At 35.9% G+C, this 22,170-nt stretch overlaps 2 protein-coding genes across 2 annotated transcripts; one reads left to right on the forward strand and one right to left on the reverse strand.

The window, feature by feature from the left end:
* Positions 1-828: 828 nt before the first annotated feature.
* Positions 829-3,541, forward strand: LOC120280602 (G-type lectin S-receptor-like serine/threonine-protein kinase SD2-5). Its single transcript, XM_039287479.1, is given in 2 exon segments — positions 829-2,160; positions 2,162-3,541. Coding segments are annotated over 2 exon segments (2,535 nt in total). The 5' UTR covers positions 829-984; the 3' UTR covers positions 3,521-3,541.
* Positions 3,542-12,569: 9,028 nt separating this feature from the next.
* On the reverse strand, positions 12,570-15,230 carry LOC120280765 (U-box domain-containing protein 17-like). Its single transcript, XM_039287709.1, is given in 2 exon segments — positions 12,570-13,940; positions 13,942-15,230. Coding segments are annotated over 2 exon segments (2,142 nt in total). The 5' UTR covers positions 15,009-15,230; the 3' UTR covers positions 12,570-12,865.
* Positions 15,231-22,170: the final 6,940 nt, after the last annotated feature.

The raw sequence follows: 22,170 nt of genomic DNA on the forward strand, positions 1-22,170 counted from the left end.
CTCGCGCCGTACTCGACAGGCCAAAGATTTCTTGGGGCGACACCGTTAATCCATCCGTCTTGCCAAAAAAGTGTATCCTTGCCGGTAAGGATTTTGTGAGAGAAACAGCTTCTAAGAGCCGGTAAACAGCTCAAGACCCTTTTCCAAAAGAAGGAAATTCTACCCGTCTGGTATGGCCAAAGATTCGAACGAGATAGACCATAATTAAATTGAATCACCATTGCTCCTCTCCAAGAAGAGTCCACTATGAACTTCCACCACCACTTGCCAAGTAGGGCCTTATTGAAGCAATCCAGGTCCAGGATCCCCCAACCCCCATGATCCCGCGGTCGACATAGATTCTTCCAGCAAACCAGTCGACAACCCGGATGATCAATATCAGGCCCCGACCAAAGAAAGTCTCTTCTGATATGATCAATCCTTTTAACTACCCAACGCGGTAAACGGAAAATGGACATCCAGTAAGTTGGGATAGCCGACAACACGGAGTTCACAAGGGTGAGGCGACCTCCAAGAGATAAATGTTGCATTTTCCATGCCGCAAGCCTTTTCCTAACCTTGAAAATGACCTCTTCCCAGTCCTGCTTGCGCGGCCTTCTGCTAGATATTGGGATACCCAAATATACAACTGGAAGTAAACTTGCCTTACACTGCAACGTAGCTAAAGCCGCTTGACTGGGAAGTACACCAACTCGACTGGAGTAGAGACAGGTTTTCGAAAAATTAGTTTCGAGCCCAGATAACCCTTCAAATAGATACAGAATCAGCTTAATTATCCTGAGATCTTCGCACCCACCAGCAGTCAGAATCAAGAGATCGTCCGCATAATGCAGGTTACATCTATTCCCAAAATCTCCCAAAGGCACCCCCACTAACACTTGCGAATTAAGAGCGTGCGCGAACATCGAGCTAAGAACGTCAGTCACCAAAATAAAGAGTAATGGCGACAAAGGGTCACCCTGCCTCCGCCTTCTATGGTATCTGATGCAACCGTGTGGAGCTCCATTCACAAGAATCGAGGCACAGAACAAGCTCGTCCTTCTCTTGTTCATCTTCATCACCATCTCTTCATCTTTCTCCCAACCCTTTGACTACCCAACCGCCAACCTCTCCACCGTCTGGACCAACAACTGGTCCATCTCCACCAACATCTCCTACTCCGACGGCTCCTTCATCCGAGTCATCCTCTTGATCGGCCGTCTCGGCCCTTCCTTCGCCTTCGGCTTCTACTGTTCCTCCTCTCCCTGCCTCTCCTTCATCCTCTCCATCTTCATCGTCTACACCGACAGCGCTTCCATCATCCTCGAACCAACCCGTGCCTTTCCTCAAGTCCTATGGTCACCCAACCGCTCCCGTCCCGTCCACGAAAACTCCACTCTCCGACTCACCTCCGACGGCAACCTCATCCTCTCCGACTCCGACTCCACCATTGTCTGGTCTACTAACACCTCCAGCCTTTCCGTCGCCAGACTTAATCTCACCCACAACGGCAACCTTGTTCTTTATTCCCGGAACAACGTTCCCGTCTGGCAATCCTTCGAGCACCCAACTGATACTCTCCTCGTTGGTCAGTCTCTGATGGTTGGCCAGAGACTTACCTCCAACTCCTCCACCACCAACTCCACTGATGGTCGATTCTATCTCACTGTTCTCTCTAACGGTTTATATGCTTACATTGATTCTAATCCTCCTCAAAGGTATTTCTCGTACGGGATGTCAGGAACAAACAACATCACGTACACCAATGGTAGCCTAGTGTTCTCTACAGGCAAAGAACCCATCTCGCTTCCACCACAAGTGGAATCCATGCAGTACATGAGGTTTGAGTCTGATGGACATATGAGAGTCTACACTTGGACAGAAGACTCTGGTTGGATTTCACTTGGTGATGTCTTCCCGGAAATACAGATTTCTACTTGTCAGTATCCAACCGTGTGCGGTGCGTATGGTATTTGCTCGAGAGGCCAGTGCAGCTGCCCGGCAAATGGAAGCACACCTTTCTTTGAACAGGTTGATGGTCTTCAGCCCAGTCTTGGTTGCAGGCTCAGGACTAGTCTTTCTTGTCAATCTATTCAGGATCATGAGTTCTTGACTCTGAACAACGTTTCCTATTTCAATTATTTCGACGATAGCTTTTGTCAATTCTTCCATCAATACTGAAGCTGCCTGCAAACAAGCTTGTTTGGGGAATTGTTCTTGTAAGGCTGCCTTTTTCCAGCATGTTGCTGATTTCTCAAAAGGTACTTGTTATATGTATTCGCAACTCTTTTCTATGTTGCGTAATCAGCCAGATGTTAGTCACTATAATTCCTCAGCTTATATCAAGGTTCAGGTAAATCGGAATACTACTGCTACTCCTCCATCTTCATCTCCAGGGAGGAAATCATCGAACCTTGGAGTGATACTTGGATCAATGTTTGCAAGTTTGGCAGTAGTTGTTGTTGTTGTAATGCTTGTTATATATGTTGTTATTAAGAGAAAGAGGATGAGCTCTGAGTTGGAAGAAGGAGATGAATTTGATCAAGTTCCGGGCATGCCTACAAGGTTTTCATTTGAAGAGTTGAGGATTGCAACTGAGAATTTCTCAAAAAAACTCGGTCAAGGAGGGTTTGGTTCTGTGTTTGAGGGAGAACTAGCAGATGGTGTAAAGGTAGCAGTGAAACGATTAGATGATGTTGGGCAAGGAAAGAAGGAATTCTTGGCAGAGGTTCAAACAATCGGTAGCATTCATCACATCAAACTGGTGAGATTGATCGGCTTTTGCGCAGAGAAAACTTATCGACTTCTTGTTTATGAGTACATGCCAAATGGATCATTAGACAAATGGATTTTTCATGCCAGTGAAGCTGATGCTCTTGACTGGAACACAAGACAAAGGATCATTACTGATATAGCCAAGGGACTGTCATATCTTCATGAAGAATGTAGACAGAGGATAGCACATTTGGATATCAAGCCACAGAATATACTTTTAGATGACAAATTCAATGCCAAGGTCTCTGATTTTGGATTGGCAAAGTTGATTGATAGAGAACAAAGCCAGGTGATGACCAGAATGAGAGGAACACCAGGTTACTTGGCTCCTGAATGGTTGACTTCTAGAATAACTGAGAAAGTAGATATATATAGTTTTGGTGTTGTTATGATGGAAATAGTGTGTGGCAGAAAGAACCTGGATAGTTCTCAATCTGAGGATAGCTTCCATTTGATAAGAAAGCTGCAGAAATTCATTGAAGAAAATAGGATTGAAGATCTGGTTGATGGTCAATGCAGTGATATGCAATTGCACCAGGATGACGCTGTTGAGGTGATAAGGCTTGCAATGTGGTGCTTACAAAGGGATAGCAGTAAAAGGCCTTCAATGTCTGAAGTGGTGAAAGTTTTGGAAGGTTCAATGAGTGTTGTGGATCAGCAACTAGACTTTGATTTCTTGTCTATAGCTACACCTCTACCACATGATGCACAGCAGGGGAATGCTTCTGTTGTATTAGTTGAGTCTGTTTTGTCAGCCCCAAGATGAAGTTAAATTTCATCAAATTAGTGATTTGTATTGGGGAATTGGATTGCTATTTGTGTTTTTATCTGCCAACAATTTTTTTTTTTATACTAGGCAAAAATTACCCTCATTTAGCAAGCTTAACAACACTTTACTATCGTCTCGCGTAAATTTTAATCTCGGAATTCTTTCAAAATAAAAACATTTACACAAAAGACCCGATATCAATTGGTCAAGTAACCGTTGATTGTCTGTCAGCATTCGAGGGCTTAATGTAAAAACCAAAAAAATAACAAGAAAAGAATGTATGAAAAATTATTCTCAATTCTTTATTATTATAATAATAATAATTATTTTAAAAGGGCACTAAGAAAGATATCACTGTTTTGAAGAATTTATTGGTAAACATCTAAAATTAGTCTTTGAACGGTATCTAAATATTTATTTTACTCTATGAGTCCAATCAAATGTCTCTTTGGTCACTAAACTACATGAAAATGTTCAAGTTGGTTTTTTTATCTGACATAGTTGATGGTGGAATAATTAGTCTTTCTAATGAATTGTTCTAAATTTTAAATCAATTAAGATGTCGCGCACTAACCAAACCAAATTGAATATATTTATGTTGTTAATGAACCAAAAAGAAGTTATTTGATATATGGACTCTACCAAAATGAATATTTTTTTGTAGTTGTATAATGAAAATGGAACATTTTATGGTCCACAGATGCAAAATCAATATTTTGGTATAGGCTAAGGACTATTTGTGAATTATCATCTATTTTATATACAAAAGTATTGGGTCCAGCCCATTTGTTGGGTTGCCCCATAGTTAAAAAAAAATGAAAAAAAATGAAGCTATGTTGACTTATGGAGGAGGGCTTGAAGGGAATTTCACAATGGTAAAAGCTCTCATCTTTGATGAGAATGAGGGGGTGATGATTCACAGTTTTTTTGGGGGAAAAGAAGAGAAAATGTGAAAGGGCATCATCTAAGGAAGAGAAGGTGAAGCTAGGGTTCTTGGAGAAGGCAAGATTGGAAGGCTTCATCGTCGGATCTCTCCTAATTCTTTGGTTTGATCCCTCAACTCTCATTCCTTAAGGTCCTTTTCGTGAACCATCCTAGTGTATGGATGATGTATGAGTGTTGAATCTCTTTTCTTGTGAAATTCATGTTCTTTGCATGTATTCTTCTAGAGAGCTAGAGAGAACTTGGTGTTATCCCATAAGTCAACATAGTGGAAACATGTTTAAGAGGCTCTAAAAAGTCCCGTGGTTTTTCCTCGATTTGTAGGGTTTCCACGCTAAAAATTCGTTTCTTGTGTTGTTGTATGTTTGATAGCATTTTATGAGTTGTTTTGAAACCTTGAAGCCTTGTAGAATCTTTAGGAGGAGCATTGAAGCCTCAAGGAAGCTATTGAAGGTGTTTTGCAGCTTATGCGGGCTGCATACAGGCCACACGAAATCGCCAGTGAGTTTCACTGGGTGTTTGAGCGCATGAACCCCGTATGTGAACAGTGTTTTCGCTACAGTATTCATGTTGCAATAACCTCGCAAACAGAAAGCCTCACAGGCAAGCTTGCGCCCGCATAGGTTCGCCAGTGAGGTTCACGTGCAAGTGTGCGCCCGCATAACGGCCGCATGTGAACAGTAACATCACTACAGTAAATTTTGCATTTTTCACTGTTGCATTTCATGCAAAACCCCAACAAAAAGATGGTGGTATTCCTGGGTCTTTTAACTGCTTAGATTTAACAACTGAGATAGGAGAACCCTTATATAGTATAGTAGTTTTTCTAATGCTGGCCAAGGTCACGGTAGCCGGAACAAAAAGAGAAAGTTGAGGAAGATATGAAGAGAGATAGAGAAATAGAGATTGAGGGACACAGGGACAAGTGAAAAAATAGGAAAAGATGAGAGCGTAATTATTCTCTTTCTCCTCTATACATAATTCAAATCACTATATAAAGTAAAATATAATAAAGAGTCATTTGTTTGACCACACCTTTCCATTAGAAAGATCGAGAGATGATCCTATATTTCATGGTAGTTACAACGGAACCAAGATGTAGATAATTTTCACTCATTGAATTGTCTCAATTTAATAATTTTTAGAATGACAATAATCTTTTAAAGTAATTAGCAATCTATCTCTATATTATATAATAAATAAATAAATAAATTTATAAACTATGACTAAGAATAAGCCACCTCTTGATTTTGTGGTAGTTACCACAAAACCGAGTCCACTGAATTATTTTTCTAAAAAGATAATAATTTTTCAGTCACTAAGTGAGAGGTTAAAAGACCAACTTCTTTGGACAATATTAGCTAATTGAGGTGAGATAAGTGGTTTATCCATTTAAAAATTTAAAAATAAAAAAATTGTGTGTTTGATTTAAATTATATAAAAGTCATGTTCCATAATTAAATTAGCCATCAACCTAAAACTATTGTTAATTCATGAAATATTTTTAATATTTATTTATTAGTTTTTGTTTTAATTTTTTTTCATTAAAAACTACACTTTTGGCATATTTTATTTAATTTAATAACAGAAAATATATTGCGGACAAAATTAGAAACAATGCCCAGCATCTTAAAAGATTTGATCTCATCATAAAAATTTTGTTTATGACAAAAAAAAATCAATGAATTAGTATTAAATTATTTAACAAGTAATCGGCATTTTCTCCATAACAATTTTTTATTTTTATTTTTTAATAAAATTAACAAATCATATCAACTCGATCTTATGAGAGGAGTTAATTCCTTAACCAGCAAGCTAGTAGTTTTTTTGGGGGAATAAAGTGGATAAACCATAACTTTTATTAAGAAAAAGTGAAACAGTACGGAACAAACAAGAGGGCTAGAGAAAAGAGAACAACCACACAAAAAGAAAAGAGACTGGAATCCTCACCAGAGGTGAGAAAGACTACAATCAAAGAAGCAGTCAAACAACGAAAAAAAGTGAAAAAAAAACTGAACCGATGAAGACATCCATCAGGAGTCACAGGCCAGTCCAGGGTTGCAAAAACGTAAGCCTGCTCTCGATCCATGAAGTGCTTAAGGTTACCTCATCAATCAGCGAGGTAAAAGTTGATGGAGGAGAGAATTACCATATTTTCTAAAGTGGATGTGATAACAAAAATTCCTTGAAAAAGAATTATCATATTCCAATGTGGATGAGGTAACAAAAATTTCTTAATAATACATTGTTTCTTTCTTCTAACACCCAAGCTTAGACCTGTTAAAACTGAACTGGCCCGCCATTTGGTGAGTTGGCAAAATGCCAACCCGACCCAACCCACCTTGGGTTGGCGGGTTAAGCGGGCCGGCCCACTAAAAATATAAAATATTTAAAAATTATATATTTTATATGTTGATTATTTTTTTTAATAAACCAAACCAAACCAATAGATATTCATTAAAGCACAAAACATAATACAAAACACATATTTTAAAATATATTTTACATATGATGTCATAATAAATCACATAACTAAAATAATAAAACAAGTAAATAACAACATATCCAACCAAGTTAACCAATTAACCCAACATTCAAAAGTTCCCACATGAATTGAACTATTATAGATAAGAGAAATATCAATACCATGATATTACATAAAGCACCTAAAACATTTACCCTCATTTAATCTTTTTTTTTAAATTAAATAAATCAAAAGGAATGGCTAGCCCACCCCGCCCCATCCATAACCCTAACCCAAACGGGTTGACCCGTTTCAGCCCGCTTCCAAAAGAGCCTACAAAAGGCCAACCCAACCGGCCAATTTTTGTTGGCGGGGCGGGCCGACCCGACAAGTTAGGCCCATTTTAACAGCTCTACCCGAGCTTTCTCTGTTAGGCTCCAGTGTTTTACTCCCAAGTGAAAAATAAAATAAAACAAAATAAATTGAAATCCTTAATGGCTAAATGACATCGATCATATATATATATACACTCAAGACACATGCACTACATGGGTGTTGCTCAAAGCCGGATTGGGTCATTGCTCGGAGTGGGAGAAAACATCAAGCTGGCTGCCATTATTGTAAGTGATGTTCTTTGTTCCTGTTAAGAGTGTTCAAGTAATAATACCTCTATACATATGGAGGAATGGAATCCACAAACTTGAAAAGTCCATCACAGTGAACTCTCTCAGTGTAGTTGGCAGTAACTAAGCCATTAGATGAAGCTTGAGGGAATGCATGGCCAACAGGGAAAGTGTGGGAAGGATTTCCGCTTTGTGACATTATCAAGATCGAAAATGGCAAGGTGACTATTGTTTGGTGAGATTAATGCTTGCATGCCAAGACCGGAGATGTTGGTAGACCAGGATCAATGGAGAGTCGGAGTTAGAGAGGATGAGGGTCATTGTTAGAGATGTGCAGGAGATTGGAGTTTTCACCAACCGCATTGGAATAGTTAGGTGACCGAAGGATTTGGGAAAGGGCCGGTTTGGATCGAGGATGCAGAAGCCCAAGGCAAAGAAGGGCCAAGCTTACTTGCATCCATAATTACAGACCCATTATTATCATCGTGTTCAATAAGATTTGAATTCGAGACAATTCTACTAGGTTATGAGCTGTTTAATTAACTAGCTTAATTTGATGTGCTTATAAAAAACTTATAAAAATAATTTTTTTTTAGAAAAAAATGCGGATAAAAAGCTTTAAAAAAACAGTTGTTGTCTGTCGTGCAAATAAATTACTCAGATAATACCTAAAACTAAGGGATTATTTGGTTCGCAGTAATAATATATTATCACGTAATGAGATTACCTTGGTAATGAGATAAAAAATACTATATGCCCATGAATATTGTGGCAATTTGTGATATATAACCATATTTGGTTGGAAACTCATATTTTATAGTAATCAATTCAGTAATATTCCAATTTCTCAAAATACCCTTATATCTACAATTTTGAGAAAATTTAAATTTAAAGTCAAATTGTGAAACACGATCCTCATTGTAGCACGAGAGATGTTACTGTAGTTGTGTTGTAGCAACTGCAACATGGTTTTGTTTCTTCCTGATTTTTGGGTAGAATCATAGAGATGTTAGTGTCAAGAACCCATTGGTTCTTGTTGTGGGTAAATTGGGTGTCGTTTGAATCCAATCGGGCCCAAATCATTCGGATTAGGGGAGTCACGTGCATCCTTTTCTGTATTTTATTGTTTCTGTCATTTTCATATGTTATATTCTTTCTTGTGAGGAGGAACAACCTTCGAGTATGGCGAGGAGCTCGTGGAGGAGTGGAAAGCGACTTTTTGGGAGCAGATGTCTGTGAGTGGATTATTGTATTTGCATAGTTGCATTAGGGTTTTTAAAGTTCATTTGTGAGTTGATGTATGCTCTTTATCAATATAATATGGTTATGATGCTATCGTTCTTTCTAACAAGAATTTACATGTTTTACTTGTATTTTTGGTATGTTGAAAAGGCCAAATCCTGATTATTGCTTTATTTAGAAATGATTGGACATGTTTTTCTTGTGTATTTTGTTCGGGACGCGGCTTATAGCCAACTCTGTGGGAGTTTACTTTGAAAAATTTTTTCATTTAAAATTTTGGATATTGCTAGTGACAGCGGACATTAGGCCGAAATGTGGACATGGTATGCATAGCTGCATATGAGTGCTAAGTATTTCCTATGATAGTATACTCTTGGTCTTTCTCTCAAAAGCGTTTGAAAGGTTTCTTATGGAATTTGAAACCCGTATTTTGTTCAGGTATATGCTAAGTTTCATGAGTATTTATATATCTAGTTTCCTTTTACCAGTTATGAGTATTTATATGTCGTAGCTCCCAGTTGATGGCCATCTTCATGGATGAGCTCTACTTCGTTCAATCTCGATAGTGAGTACAGTACTCTCTTCTCTCTCCCCAGTCGCAGCAAACCAACTGAAACCCTACTTGTCCCTACTCCTCCTTTGTCTCCTTCTCAGACCCGAGAATGATGGAAACTGTGTTGTATGCATATGTCTTTCTCGAGGAAAAGGAAGGAGCGGGGTTTTATTAACGTGTGGCCATCTTCGTTTCACCCTAGACCCTGGCTGAGATGGACATCAAGTGATGACCTGGCAAGCCCGGTTGTCTAAGTCGGTCTGACTAGGAAAAACAATACACATGGTAATAATTTTATAAACCCCGGCTGATGATTGCGACATTTCCGGCCTCCACTTCAGTGCACATGGCCCAAAAATTTATGGGTTACCTGCCATTGAAAATATTTCGTACTTAGGTATCCTTTTTTATTCAAATTAAAGTTGGGATACCAAATTGAAAAAAAGTCAAAGTTTGGTAACCCTTGAAAATTTTACTGCTCATGCGGTTCTTCAATATGGTGTGGCAGTGGAACAGAGGAATCAAAGAAGGCAACGTCAAAGGTGTTAGTTTAAATCTAAGACTTAATTTGTAAACAGTTATCTTGATAGGACTACTGCTGTTGTTATTCTGTAGTTGTGTGTGATTATTGTTTGTGTATTTTGCCACTATCTTGGCCATCTCTTCTGTACTTTTTGTCCAAAACTTATTGTGCCTTACAACTATATATCTTTAATGATATGAAGTTGAGTTAGACTTTTCATTTTACTTGTTGCATCCAAAACTAAAAAGACATTGTTCCACACATTGCAAATTTACAAATTTAAGGGAATCGCATAAAAAACTGCCCAATAAGATGATAAATGAAGTATGGTTTAAGGTTGCTCCATGTGCACAACACTAAATAAGCTCGATGACACGTTAGCCACATGGATGGTAAATAAAGTGTAGTTAAAGTGAACCCATGTGCATAACAAGCTCAAAATTCAGTATATTGTATAAACAATAACTAACAAATAAGATTGAAAATTAGCCAACTACAGTAAAACACTAAATTCACATGACCCATGTAAACCATTTACATGTGGTCCATACAAGACAACTTTGCTGAAAGGAAGTAGCATAGATAACCCTAAATCAAAACAGTTGAACAATAGGAGATAATGTGATAAAAATAAATATTCCGACCAATGTACAAGGAATCAAACTTAGTCTTTACTCTAGCATAGAGATAGCCAGAGGTCTTTTGACTCTAATTAATTTACTTCACCTCTATATGTCCATGACCATCTTCTTGAAGAGTTAGTGGATGTTGCACATCATTTAGAAGCTCACTCATTTACATGCCTTTCATCATTCTTTTTTCACAATACCCATATAGAAAGTCTCATCTCCGTCAGCAATTTATGGAAGCAAAAGGGAAAGTGCATAAGTTGCTTAGCCAGAACAGAAAATATTGAGAAAGAAGATTGCAAAACAAAAATAAAATAAAATAAAAAAATACAAGTCATTGTCAAGGAAAAAAGTTCACACCAATACCAAGTAAAAAAGAAAAAATTGTTACAAAAATATCTAAGAGATAAATATGACTTTAGATAATTGGAAAAATTGTAGAGACTTGTAGGCTGCAAATCAGTTTACAATCCGTTCAAAATCAGTTAGATTTTTTTTTTAATGAAGTAGATAAACTGTTAATTAAATAATAGAAACAAAAAATAAAAAGTCCACTAGTCGTGGTGTAATGAGAAAAACATAAAAATAATAATAATAATAATAATAATAATAATAATAACCAAAAATAAGCTGTTCTAAAGAGTCGTGCTTTCTTAGATGGCCCAACAAAAACTAATTAGGGTTAGTTCTATACGGATACGGATCTCTCAGGGGTTACTTGGCTCACCTTCTCGGAGGTCGAGGAACTCCAAGCTTCTCTTCATAGTTTGAACATACTTCTCCAATCTCTGCCTTTTGTACTCTGGCGCTACACATACTCAAAAAATAAATATATAAGTAATTTTAATAATCAAAATATAAAAAAATAAAAAGCAAAAATAAAAGAAAATGCGTATATTCTTTTCTAGCCAAACATTCTAAAGAATAACTCTGGCCAGAGTGTTTCAAGTATTTTTCTTTCACCCTCTAAAGATGGGCCTCCATGCACTCCACATGTTAATAAGGCAATCTTGGAGATGAGTCAACCCCAAACTACAACCAAAGTATTCCTAGATGCAGTGTGAGAGGGTATTGTAAGAATAGTTAATCCTGATTCTATTGGCGCTAATAGTAAGCATGTATCAAAAGCGTCAAAAGTGGCTTATTCTATGAATATGAAATTGGCCTATTGATCACGTGGTTGTATTAGCCAGCGGATCACTAAATTATAAATGTGATTAGCAAATTCAACACGGGTTTTAAAAACTATGTATGTGGATTGGAATGTGGAAAAGCTTATTCTATATATGTGAGGTGGAGACAAAGGAAATATAAGTCCCAAAGTTGAAAATGAAGGAGCTGAGTTTGACTTGAGTTCTCCGCTTTAAGCTGAAGTGGAGAAGCCATGAATATGTGAAGTTGATATGAGATGGGCTGTTAATAGTGTATGATGTTGATATGAAAATTTTTTAAGATGCCATAAAAAATTTATCTAAATTATAAATATACATGATTTGAAAGTAATGTTATGTACAACTTGTTCACCTATATTTATTATTATATTTTTTATGGTGTAGAAATTTATTTTTTTAATATTTTTTTTATGCACCCGTGCTGTCAGGGTAATTGAAGCAAAAGGGTTTGGAACAGAAAGAGAGATAAATTAAACAAAGAAGAGTGGGTGGGTGAGAAAACCTTAACAAATGGAATTTTCCCAACTTCTTGAGTATGTGTGCTAAGTGGAGCACAATATCAACTTCATGTGTTACTGGTGTTGCAATAATGTTTTTGTTTCAATGACCTGAGAGCATAAAGGTCATCAAAAAAAATAAAACCAAAAAAAAAAAATCCTTAAAAGATTCGTATATTAAATAATTAATAGACATCAAAACATCCATTTCAATTACCACATGGAGATAAAGAACAGAGAAGCATATGAACATGACCTAAGACAGATTACAACTTCTGCTCCCCAAATTAACAAATACATTCTTCCACATTCAAAACATTAAATAATAATTCAAAAAAAACAAGCAACCAAATAATTTCCATTCTGTCCATATTCTCCGCACAACACAATGAACACATGAATTAAGTATTCCCCCCAATGTTATTAAATCCAAAAACCAAATCTCCACAATATATCTGTATATATATATAATAACAAAAGATATCAATCTCAAATCCTAACAGTAACACAAATCACTCTATCTCTCTCTCTCTCCAAATCTCTTCCCAAAACCATGAAACATTAAATGCCCATTCGTACAAAAGTATTCACTTTTTAATCTGTCCTCGTGTAAATAATAATAATAATAATAATAATAATAATATCAATGAATAAAAGAATGTATGTATAGTTAGAGAGATAAAACAATCTCACTGAACTAAAGCACTGGCACTGAAATAGCCACCAGCCCAGCCACCGGCACATCAGGACCACCACCACCACCACCACCACCACCCCCTCTGGTCATCGTACTACTCCTCCCCAAAACGTACTCAATCCCCCATCCACCAGCCAAAGACATCGTCGCCGGCAGAGTCTCACACCTCTGGCACATCCTCGCCAGCGACGCCGCCTTCCTCCTCGCCCTCTTCGTCCCCGTGAACAACAACGTCTGTATCAACGCACCAAGCGCCGGCGTGCTCGCCACTCTCTTCGTCATCGCTGCACCTCCACTCCGGCACATCTCGTTCAACGCCGCAACCGCGTTCTCCTTCGCCCTCGGACTTCCACTTCTCATCAATCTAACAAGCCCCGCCACTGCCTTATCCTCCTTCCCCACCTCACTCGCCACTATTACTTGCCTCATCAGCATCGCCAGCGCGCCGGCGGCCTCTTCCGCCACTCCTTCCATCCCCAGCGCTGACACCAATGCGGATACCGCTCCGGAGCTGACCATCTTCTCGCCGCTCTCCGGGTGCGTTGAGAGATTGAACAATGCCGTCACTGCGTCCTTCTTTCCTCTTGAGCTTCCGATTATTAACAATTCTGCTAGCGCTTCCACTGCGCCTGGCTCTGCCATTATCATCTTCTTGTAGTCGTGGATGGCGGAGAGACTAAACAAGGTGGCAGCCGCGTTCTCTCTCGCCTCCGTTGTCCATCCATTCCTCAGCACGTACACGATCGAACGGAGACATCCATGCTCGGACATTATCAAGTCCTTGTTTTTATCCAAGATAGAGAGATTGAGGATGGCGGTGACTGTGTTTTCTTGAGCTATGGGGTTGGATGAAAGGAGGAGAAGGTGGAGGAGAGGGATTGCGCCGGCGTCCGCAATGCAGGCGCGGTTATCCCTGCCGGTTTTTGCGAGGAACCGGAGCTCACGGACGGCGACGGTCTTGGCCTCATCGGAACCACTGGAGAGAAGGCGAACCAGAAGGTCCACTGTTGCTCTGGTAGCTCCAGCTGCTGCTTTGCTCGACGCTGCGGCGGCTGCGATCTCGCTGCCGGTCTCCGGGAGAATCGTAGGCGATGCTATTGGCGGCGCACCACCGGGATATCAAGCTCCGGAGAGCGCGGTTGGGGACGAGACTCGTGTGGTTTAGCGTCTGGCCGGAGTTGGGACAGGTACAGTGGCCGTCTTCCAACCATCGAGAGATGGATTCACGGTCGTATGTTTGACCGGAGGAGATGATGACCGGGTCTCGCATCAAATCCAATGAAACAGGGCAGCAGAAATCTTTAGGGATTGAAAGCGATTGCTCGGCGAGCTCGCGAGAAACTACGCCTTTTTTCAAAGTTCTCCCATTCCGATCAACCTCATCTTCTTGAAAACCAAACAGAGCGAACCTCGAATACCGAGCGAGCGCCGCCATGGCGCTCAGCGTGGCCGGATCGGCGTCATCATCTTCTCGATCATCAACGTGGATACGTTCTTCCAGGAAATCAACCTCAGCTCGGCAAGCACTGGCGCTACGAATCCCCAATCTCTGGATGAAAGCTTCCCGGAGCTCACCCTGATCGGGAACACAACCATTCTCGAAACCATCCAAGAAAGAGAAAACCATTCGCCGGAGAGACTCCTCATGAGGATCAAAGAAAAGCTTCGATTCCCTCAGCTGCCGCCGAAGAAGTTCGATCTGTTCCCGCGTTTCTCCGGCGAGATTCTTGAAATCACCAAGAGGGAGGATATCAAGAAGGGTGTAGATCTCGCGACAGAGATCATGAAAATAACCAGAAACACGATGGCTTTGAATCAAAAGCCATAGACGGCCGGAATGGGAGCAGCAGTGAAGAAGAGCCTTAGCGCGGTAAACCAAAACATAGAGCTCCTTGAAACAAAGATCAGCAGAGGAAGACGAAGACGGCGAGAGTTCGGATTCAAGAAGCGATTCGAAGAAAGTGGAGAGGATCTTGATACACCGGAGGAGAGATCTGGAGTTCCGGCGCTGGAGCGGGGAGGAGATGGAGAGGTCGTGAGAGAGTCGAGCTAGGGTTTGTATTAGCGCGGTACCGGAGAGGCCGGACGGCGTGAAGAACGCGCCGGCGAAGGGCACGCTGGCCCTGGAGGAGAAGACGAACATGGTGTGGAATGCTTAGGGATTCTTGGATTTTGGAAGTTTGGTTTGGGGAGAGGATTAAATGGGGAGTAGGATTTGGAATTCCGAGTGGGAACTAGGAAGACGAGGATTTGCGTCAAAGCCGCAAGGCCAATAGCTTATCTAAGCCTAACTATCTATTTGATTGGACGAAATTAGACAACGCTGCTTGTGGTGGAAATTAGAAGGAGTGGAAGGACAGTTTAAACTTTTGCAATGGAAAATTTCATTTTTTATAAACAAAGTTTTTGTTTAATTGATAGAGGGGGTGTAAGGTGTGACGGCATTGAGTGGTGTGTAGCCATGTGGCAAAAAGTCAAAGATCTTGTTTGGGGGGTGGGCGGAGAAGAGCAACGTGCGATTTTTAGGAGGGTTGCCGACCACGGCTAAGTGAAACCGTGGGCCGGCTTAGCCGAGTTGTACTGTTTGGATTTTAATTGAGGCAACGTGACTAACTCATGCACTTGATGAATATTAATTATTTTATTTTAAGGATGTGTTTTTTTTTCTTAAATAAAAATTGATGATTTTTTAATTGTGTAAATAATTAATTCGATTCTCGATATGCACATGAAGCGTTTGATATAGTTATGAAAAAATTAGTTATTAAAAAAATTAAGTGTAGTTTTGGTTAATAGCTCCAATGTTTTTTAAGTGTTGCTTGTATTTTTCTAAATTGATGTTAATTCTAGTAGATAGCTTTCCCCTTATATTTTCTTCCCTTTTTTTTACTATCTTATTTTAGAGTGTTTTTTAATTTTTTTATTTATACATATAAAAAAATTATGAAGCATTAAATATTATTTTTTGAATTTATCATTATTATTAATATACTTCTACAACTTCTAATAAATCATATTCAACTATACCTTTATCAAATAATATTTTAAATAAAAGTAATCTTGAAAGTTCATATAATCTTGTGGAAATTGCTAAAAACACCGCCAAAGTTTGCAATATGCACATATTCTCCGCCTAAATTTGAATATCCATGAAACCCCCTTTCTTTTGAATACAATGATTTTTTAAACCCCCAAGCATCTAACAGTGATTGATAGAGTTAATTTGGATTTTTTTGGACGAAATTGTCCTTTGCGTGGGAAGTTGTGGCAAGTGTGACAGGGTTTGACTATAATGCCCTTGGGTGCAATGAGTTTCTATTTAAAACATGAGGTTTCTATTTAAAATATGAGGTTCTGTTTAAAAAATAAGTTTTCTGTTTAAGAAATGAGTACATGCATTACTCTTCATGCTAACCTAAATTCTTTTGTTTGTAGTTATAATGTAATCATGCTAACTTAAATTTTTTCCCACAAACTTGTTAAATTTTTAATGTAAATATCGTTATCTCCATATAATAAAGAACAACCATCTTTATACTTGTTTCTCTTTGTTTAACTATCGATATTTATGTTTAATATATTGCGTTTACGTTTAAAAAAGTGCTTAAATATCGTTGTTTCTATTTAAATATGTACGAGTGGCCAAGATTAATTGGTTTTTATACCCATGATTAATTTGTCATGTAAATATTGGTTTTGTTTAAATATCAATGTTTCTGTTTAAAAAATGAGTTTTCTGTTTAACAAAATGAGGTTTATGTTTAAGAAATGAGCTCTCTGTTTAAAGAAATGAGCTCTCTGTTTAAGAAATGAGTACATGCAAAAAGAATGAAAAAATGTATGCAAAAAGGTTTAAGGGCAATGATGGAATTTCATAATGCAGGGGCAAAAAGGAAGTAAAACAATAAAAGAAGGGTTGTCTGAGGTATTCAAAACTCATAGGGGCTGTTTGGGAAGTTTTGAAATTTTTGAGGAGTAAACAGTTATTTTCTCTATAATCTTTTATAAATTTAAAAATACTAATAAGTACTCTTTGTAGTCTTTTTATTTGTCCATGAATTAAAAAAAACTAGTTAAATTTAATTAAAATATAAAATTATAAATATAAATTTTATAAAAATAAAATAAAAAAAACTGAAAATTAAAACAAAAAACCAAAAAAGATTAAAAAAAAGATTAATAATAAACTGAAAAATAAAATAAAATAAACTGAAAATTAAAATTGAAAAAAAAAAAAATTTTAAAAAAACTCAAAATGAAAACCGAAAAAAAACATATATCACTGCTACAGTGACGCGCAAACCGCTCTACATGTTGCGCGTCACTGTAGCAGTTTCTATATTTGGCGCCAGATTGGAGCTAATATTGCGCCAAATTTGGGTTAAAACACCAAATATCAAGCATAATTAGAGATGGCCTAAACAATAAATTAACAAATACGGCAATTTAAAAATAACCTTAAACAAATTCATACATAAGTCAATTATTAAATACAACAATTATTCAACAAATAATCTAATGAATAATTAAAATTTTCATAACAATTAACCACGAGTATATAAATTTTTTCACAATAATTTTCATAATGAAACAAATATTTAACAAATACCTAACAATCATTCAACAAATATAAATACTTTTACACAACAAATAACCACACAAAAATTAAAAAAATTTAAATTAGATATAAAACAAACAGGAAAAAAACGATAAATCCTTATAATGAAAATAAAACATAAACTTTGAGATAATTGATCAAAGAGAAAAACTCACCAATCCATCAGATCTGTAATGTTTTTTTTATTTTAGAGATTTTGCAATAGCAATTGCATTATTTAGAATTTTATTTTTATTTTTATATTAATATTTTAAATATTGATAATTATGTATTGATAAGTTAAATAAAAAAAATCTATATATAAAGTTTAAATACAAAAATATTTGAGGATTTATGTTTGGCTAGCCATATTATTTATTATTACTCAACATCAAATAAAATTTATTTAATGTAGCAATTTTGTTATTTTTATTTAATTTATTTTAAATAATATGTAATTGTTATAGTTTATTCACTTTTTATTATACATAGGGTTTGCAAGGGACAAAAGGACACGACAGACAACCATGGACGTGTGATGCCGGACATCATATCATTATCTCTAATTAAGACAAACAAAAGAAAGGGATATACATTTGGATGCTTGCTAGACGGGAACCATATGTAAAACCTTGATACAGTGATCCATCCACTTACAATCAATCATAATAATTAATATATATTTTATATATGGACTTTGTAGATGTGATCTGTATTCCGTGTTTTATTTTATTTTATTTTACAAATATAATAATTGTAATTAGGAGGGTATGTACAAACCTGAAATTGATTGCCCAAATAACATTAAGTTTAGCTACAAATCTACACCCATATTTAAAATCTCATATCACCCATTTTCATAATATGACCAATACAGTTGGGTTATGAATTTTTATATTTAAAATCTCATCACCCATTTTCATAATAGGACCAATGCAGTAGGGTTATGAATTTTTTTGCCATGTTATATGTATATATATATATATATATATATATATACATACACATAAATATCAGCAAACCACAATTCTTCCATTTTGTCCACCGAGTTGATCTCTATCGCTTTCTAGTAGATTTCGTCTGCTCAGCAATAATCAGTTTTTTCCCTTTATTTTCAATGTGTAAGCTTTAGGTGTACATCATCTCTGGTGATGTCCCTATACTCTCTTTTTGATTTCTGCATTGTTTATTATATTCCTCTTTATTTTTGTAATCTTGTGTTTTGCTTTGCGTATTTACTGATTTTTTTAATAAATTCAGTGATTTATCCATTTTTATAAAAAATAAAAAAAAAACCAACAAACCACAATTAACAAACCATAATTTTCAAGATATTTTATATTTAAAAAAACTCTTTTTATGTGTATATATATAATTTAATGTGTTATTTCTAATTTTATGAATTTTTTGTGGTATTATTTTATTTTTAAAATATATGATGTAAACTACCAAAAACAAATTTGTTGAGTTAAACGTGTAACATCTGTTGTTGCAACATTTTGAAATACCGTTTGTAATTTGATTACTTGTCGGAGCATTAAATAAAGAGCCAAATTTAGACAAAGACGGTGGACTTTTAGAAGTCCATTTTTTTTATCTTAAATATCAAAGTCTAGATTCGGGCTTTTATTTATAGTACAATTCTAAACATTATTGTTTTACAGGTGGTCATTCTAAATTCAAATTTTTGACTAAATTTCCATTCAAACTTGAGTCGTTCAAATACACAATATATTCATCACAAAATTTGATTAAATGAATAAATATCTAATTCATTTTAAAATATTTATTAATATCAATAATTTTGAATGGTAGATGCAAGTTGCATTAGTTTTAATTTTCAATCTCTACATATGAAAATAATAATATTTTGAAACCCAGCTTGACTTGTTAGATTCAACCTAATTCAACCGAATCCGGCCATGTCAATGGATCGAGTTATATAAAAATGGTACAAAAAATTGACCCAATTAATTAACGAGGTTGAGCATTTGGTTGAACTGATCAACTTGACACGATTGAACCGTGTCAACTGAGAGTTACGCAAAAATTTTATTTATTTTTATTTTATTTTATTTTATTTTATTTTTGACTAACAGGCAACTGGGCCCTTTATTTTTTAATATTGTATCTTGCTTAAATTTATATTTAAATTGTATTAGATAATCCTAACTTGTTAGATTTTATTTAATATATTAAATTGATATTTATAAATGATAAGAAGTTGAGCTCTTATATTATTTTTTTTCAAATTTTATTAATAATTTATGATACAATTTACATATTTATATGCAATTAAAATTATAAAAATATATATTATATTCATGACCAGGCCAACCCTGTTCAACTCCGGTTAGACCATTGACCCTTAATCAAGAAATATTTCCAAGTCACGCCCTAAATCAGATTTTAAAACATTGAAAAAAAAACTACTATAAAAAATATGTGTCCTCATTCTAGATTAATTTAAATTTGTGACATCTAAAAAACTGATACACCAAAGATGTAAAAAAAAACACATTAATTTCACATCAATTTACAACCAAACACTATAACCAAATTTTCATGTGTATATACAATCTACATTTATTTGGAAAAAAATAATTAAAAAGATACAATGGAAATGAATTTAATTAAAAAATCTAGAGTTGAATAACAATTAATAAAATAATAATCTAAACTTACTTTTCTTTTTTCTCTAAATGTTACATCAAATACTAAATACAAGTCCCATACAATAATTTATTTTCATATTAACGCCAATACTAGTCTTTGTTACAAACGACCACTGGATTCCATAATAAAGAAAAAGTCTGTTTTCCATACGGAACCAATTGAAGGATAAAAGACAGGACCAAAATTTTAATCTGCACATTTTTTGTACACACATGACCCATAATTAATGTGACCATTTATTCAAACAAAAGACCAGTCTTTTTAATTGTTTGAATAGAATAAATCAGGCATAAAAACCAGAAGAATCACAAAACCAAAATGTAAACAAGAATAATTTTCAATAAATATCTGCAAGATTGATTTCTCATCCAGAATTATTTGCAGCAATTCAATCCCATCAGTATGACCAAAAAGATATATATAAACAGTAAAAGATTACAAAGTGGTAGTCAATTTTTCCAATTTTTAAGCAAATGGGAGGGGACCATGGCATTGCAATTGCATGCATTACACCTGTAGAATTTAGTCGTTGTTAAATGCTTTTCCACGCGTTTCCGTGCTTGAAGGTGTTCTCCAAAATTCCTGCAAAATTGATGTTATGTGTCTTTTTATTTTGGTCACTCAATTTTTATTTTTCTTTGTGTTTGTAATTGTCAACAAGGATTAGTTGCATAAAAATCTGGAAGAAATTTTAGCATAGAAATTCATCTCTCTAGACTATTTATAAGTCTTAACTTTGCTTAGTTTCTTGCATTAGTTACTTGTTTCTGTTCCTGAGCCAATAAATTTTAGCATAGAAATATTGGGTTATGGACCACACATTATGTAGGGTTATAAGTATTTATGTGCATAAATTGTATAGACGTTTGTGTTTATCTTATTATATTCAAGTTTTGAATGAACCCAAATTGTTGTGATCTGATTTAAGTTTGAATTGGGTCTTAATTATCTAAATTTAAATGTGTGGATTTACATATTAATCATATGTTGTAGGATTTCTGTGGGCAAAATTATCAAATCTATGATGAACAGACTTGTAATTAGCCCCATAAAGATTTCTTATAAATAGGGTGTGGTCCCTGACTAAACATGCAACGATCTGAGATTCAGAATTAGGTTTTCTAAATTAGGGCTCCATCTCCCCATAAGACCCAATCACTTTTGTCATAATCAATGAATTCAAGTGCAAATATACTTCCGTCACTTTTTTTTGTTCCTAAGCAATCTCCAAACAAAAAGATCCACGGTTTGAACTAGGGTTTATACCCATTATATCCATCAACAAATTCATCTCTCAAATGAAAGCTATTTGTTACCTATTTTCGGTTTCTCGAAGAAGACTATATGCTTCTGAATCTCTGTAAACCATTTGTGCAACCTTCTGAATTTTGAATGGTGATGGCATATTTGTGTTTATGTGTAAGCAAAGCATATGACCTGTGTTACTTTTGGTAGAACCAGAAACAAACAATTGACAACAACAGACTATACACACCAACATAGATGTCATTTCATGCAAAGTTGAAGTTTGACAGGTCTTTATCTGCAAACATAGACACATGTTTGCTGTTTTTTTTTGCTTTATTGATCAGAAAGAGGAAAAGAAAAACTTCTTTGCTTAAATGATAGCAAAATACACGAGCTAAATGTGCCTCAAACTAATTATATATATATATATATATCAATGAATTTTAAGATTCCATTCCAGATGGAATCAGGTGCTAATGTTCCATACAAGAAGAGCATAAAATTTACAAGTCCAAAGCACACAAAAATTAGTCCAATCTTTCCACTTGAAAACAGCACTTGAAAGAGCTCATGTGCTACCAAGTTTTGTACAACAAAATCCTTGAATGTTTTTTGGCAAATTAATATGGACTTCAGGAAGGAAGAACTGAGTTTCAGATTCAGAGACAAGAGTTTGAAGACATGCTCAAATGGTTACAAAGCAAATGTAATGTAATGTTTGAACTGTCTATTAGGCTTTGTCTAACTCCTAATTGTTAAGATGACCACTATATATGTTCTTGAG

The sequence above is a fragment of the Dioscorea cayenensis genome, chromosome 17, assembly GCF_009730915.1.
Source record: "Dioscorea cayenensis subsp. rotundata cultivar TDr96_F1 chromosome 17, TDr96_F1_v2_PseudoChromosome.rev07_lg8_w22 25.fasta, whole genome shotgun sequence".
Lineage (NCBI taxonomy): Eukaryota > Viridiplantae > Streptophyta > Magnoliopsida > Dioscoreales > Dioscoreaceae > Dioscorea > Dioscorea cayenensis.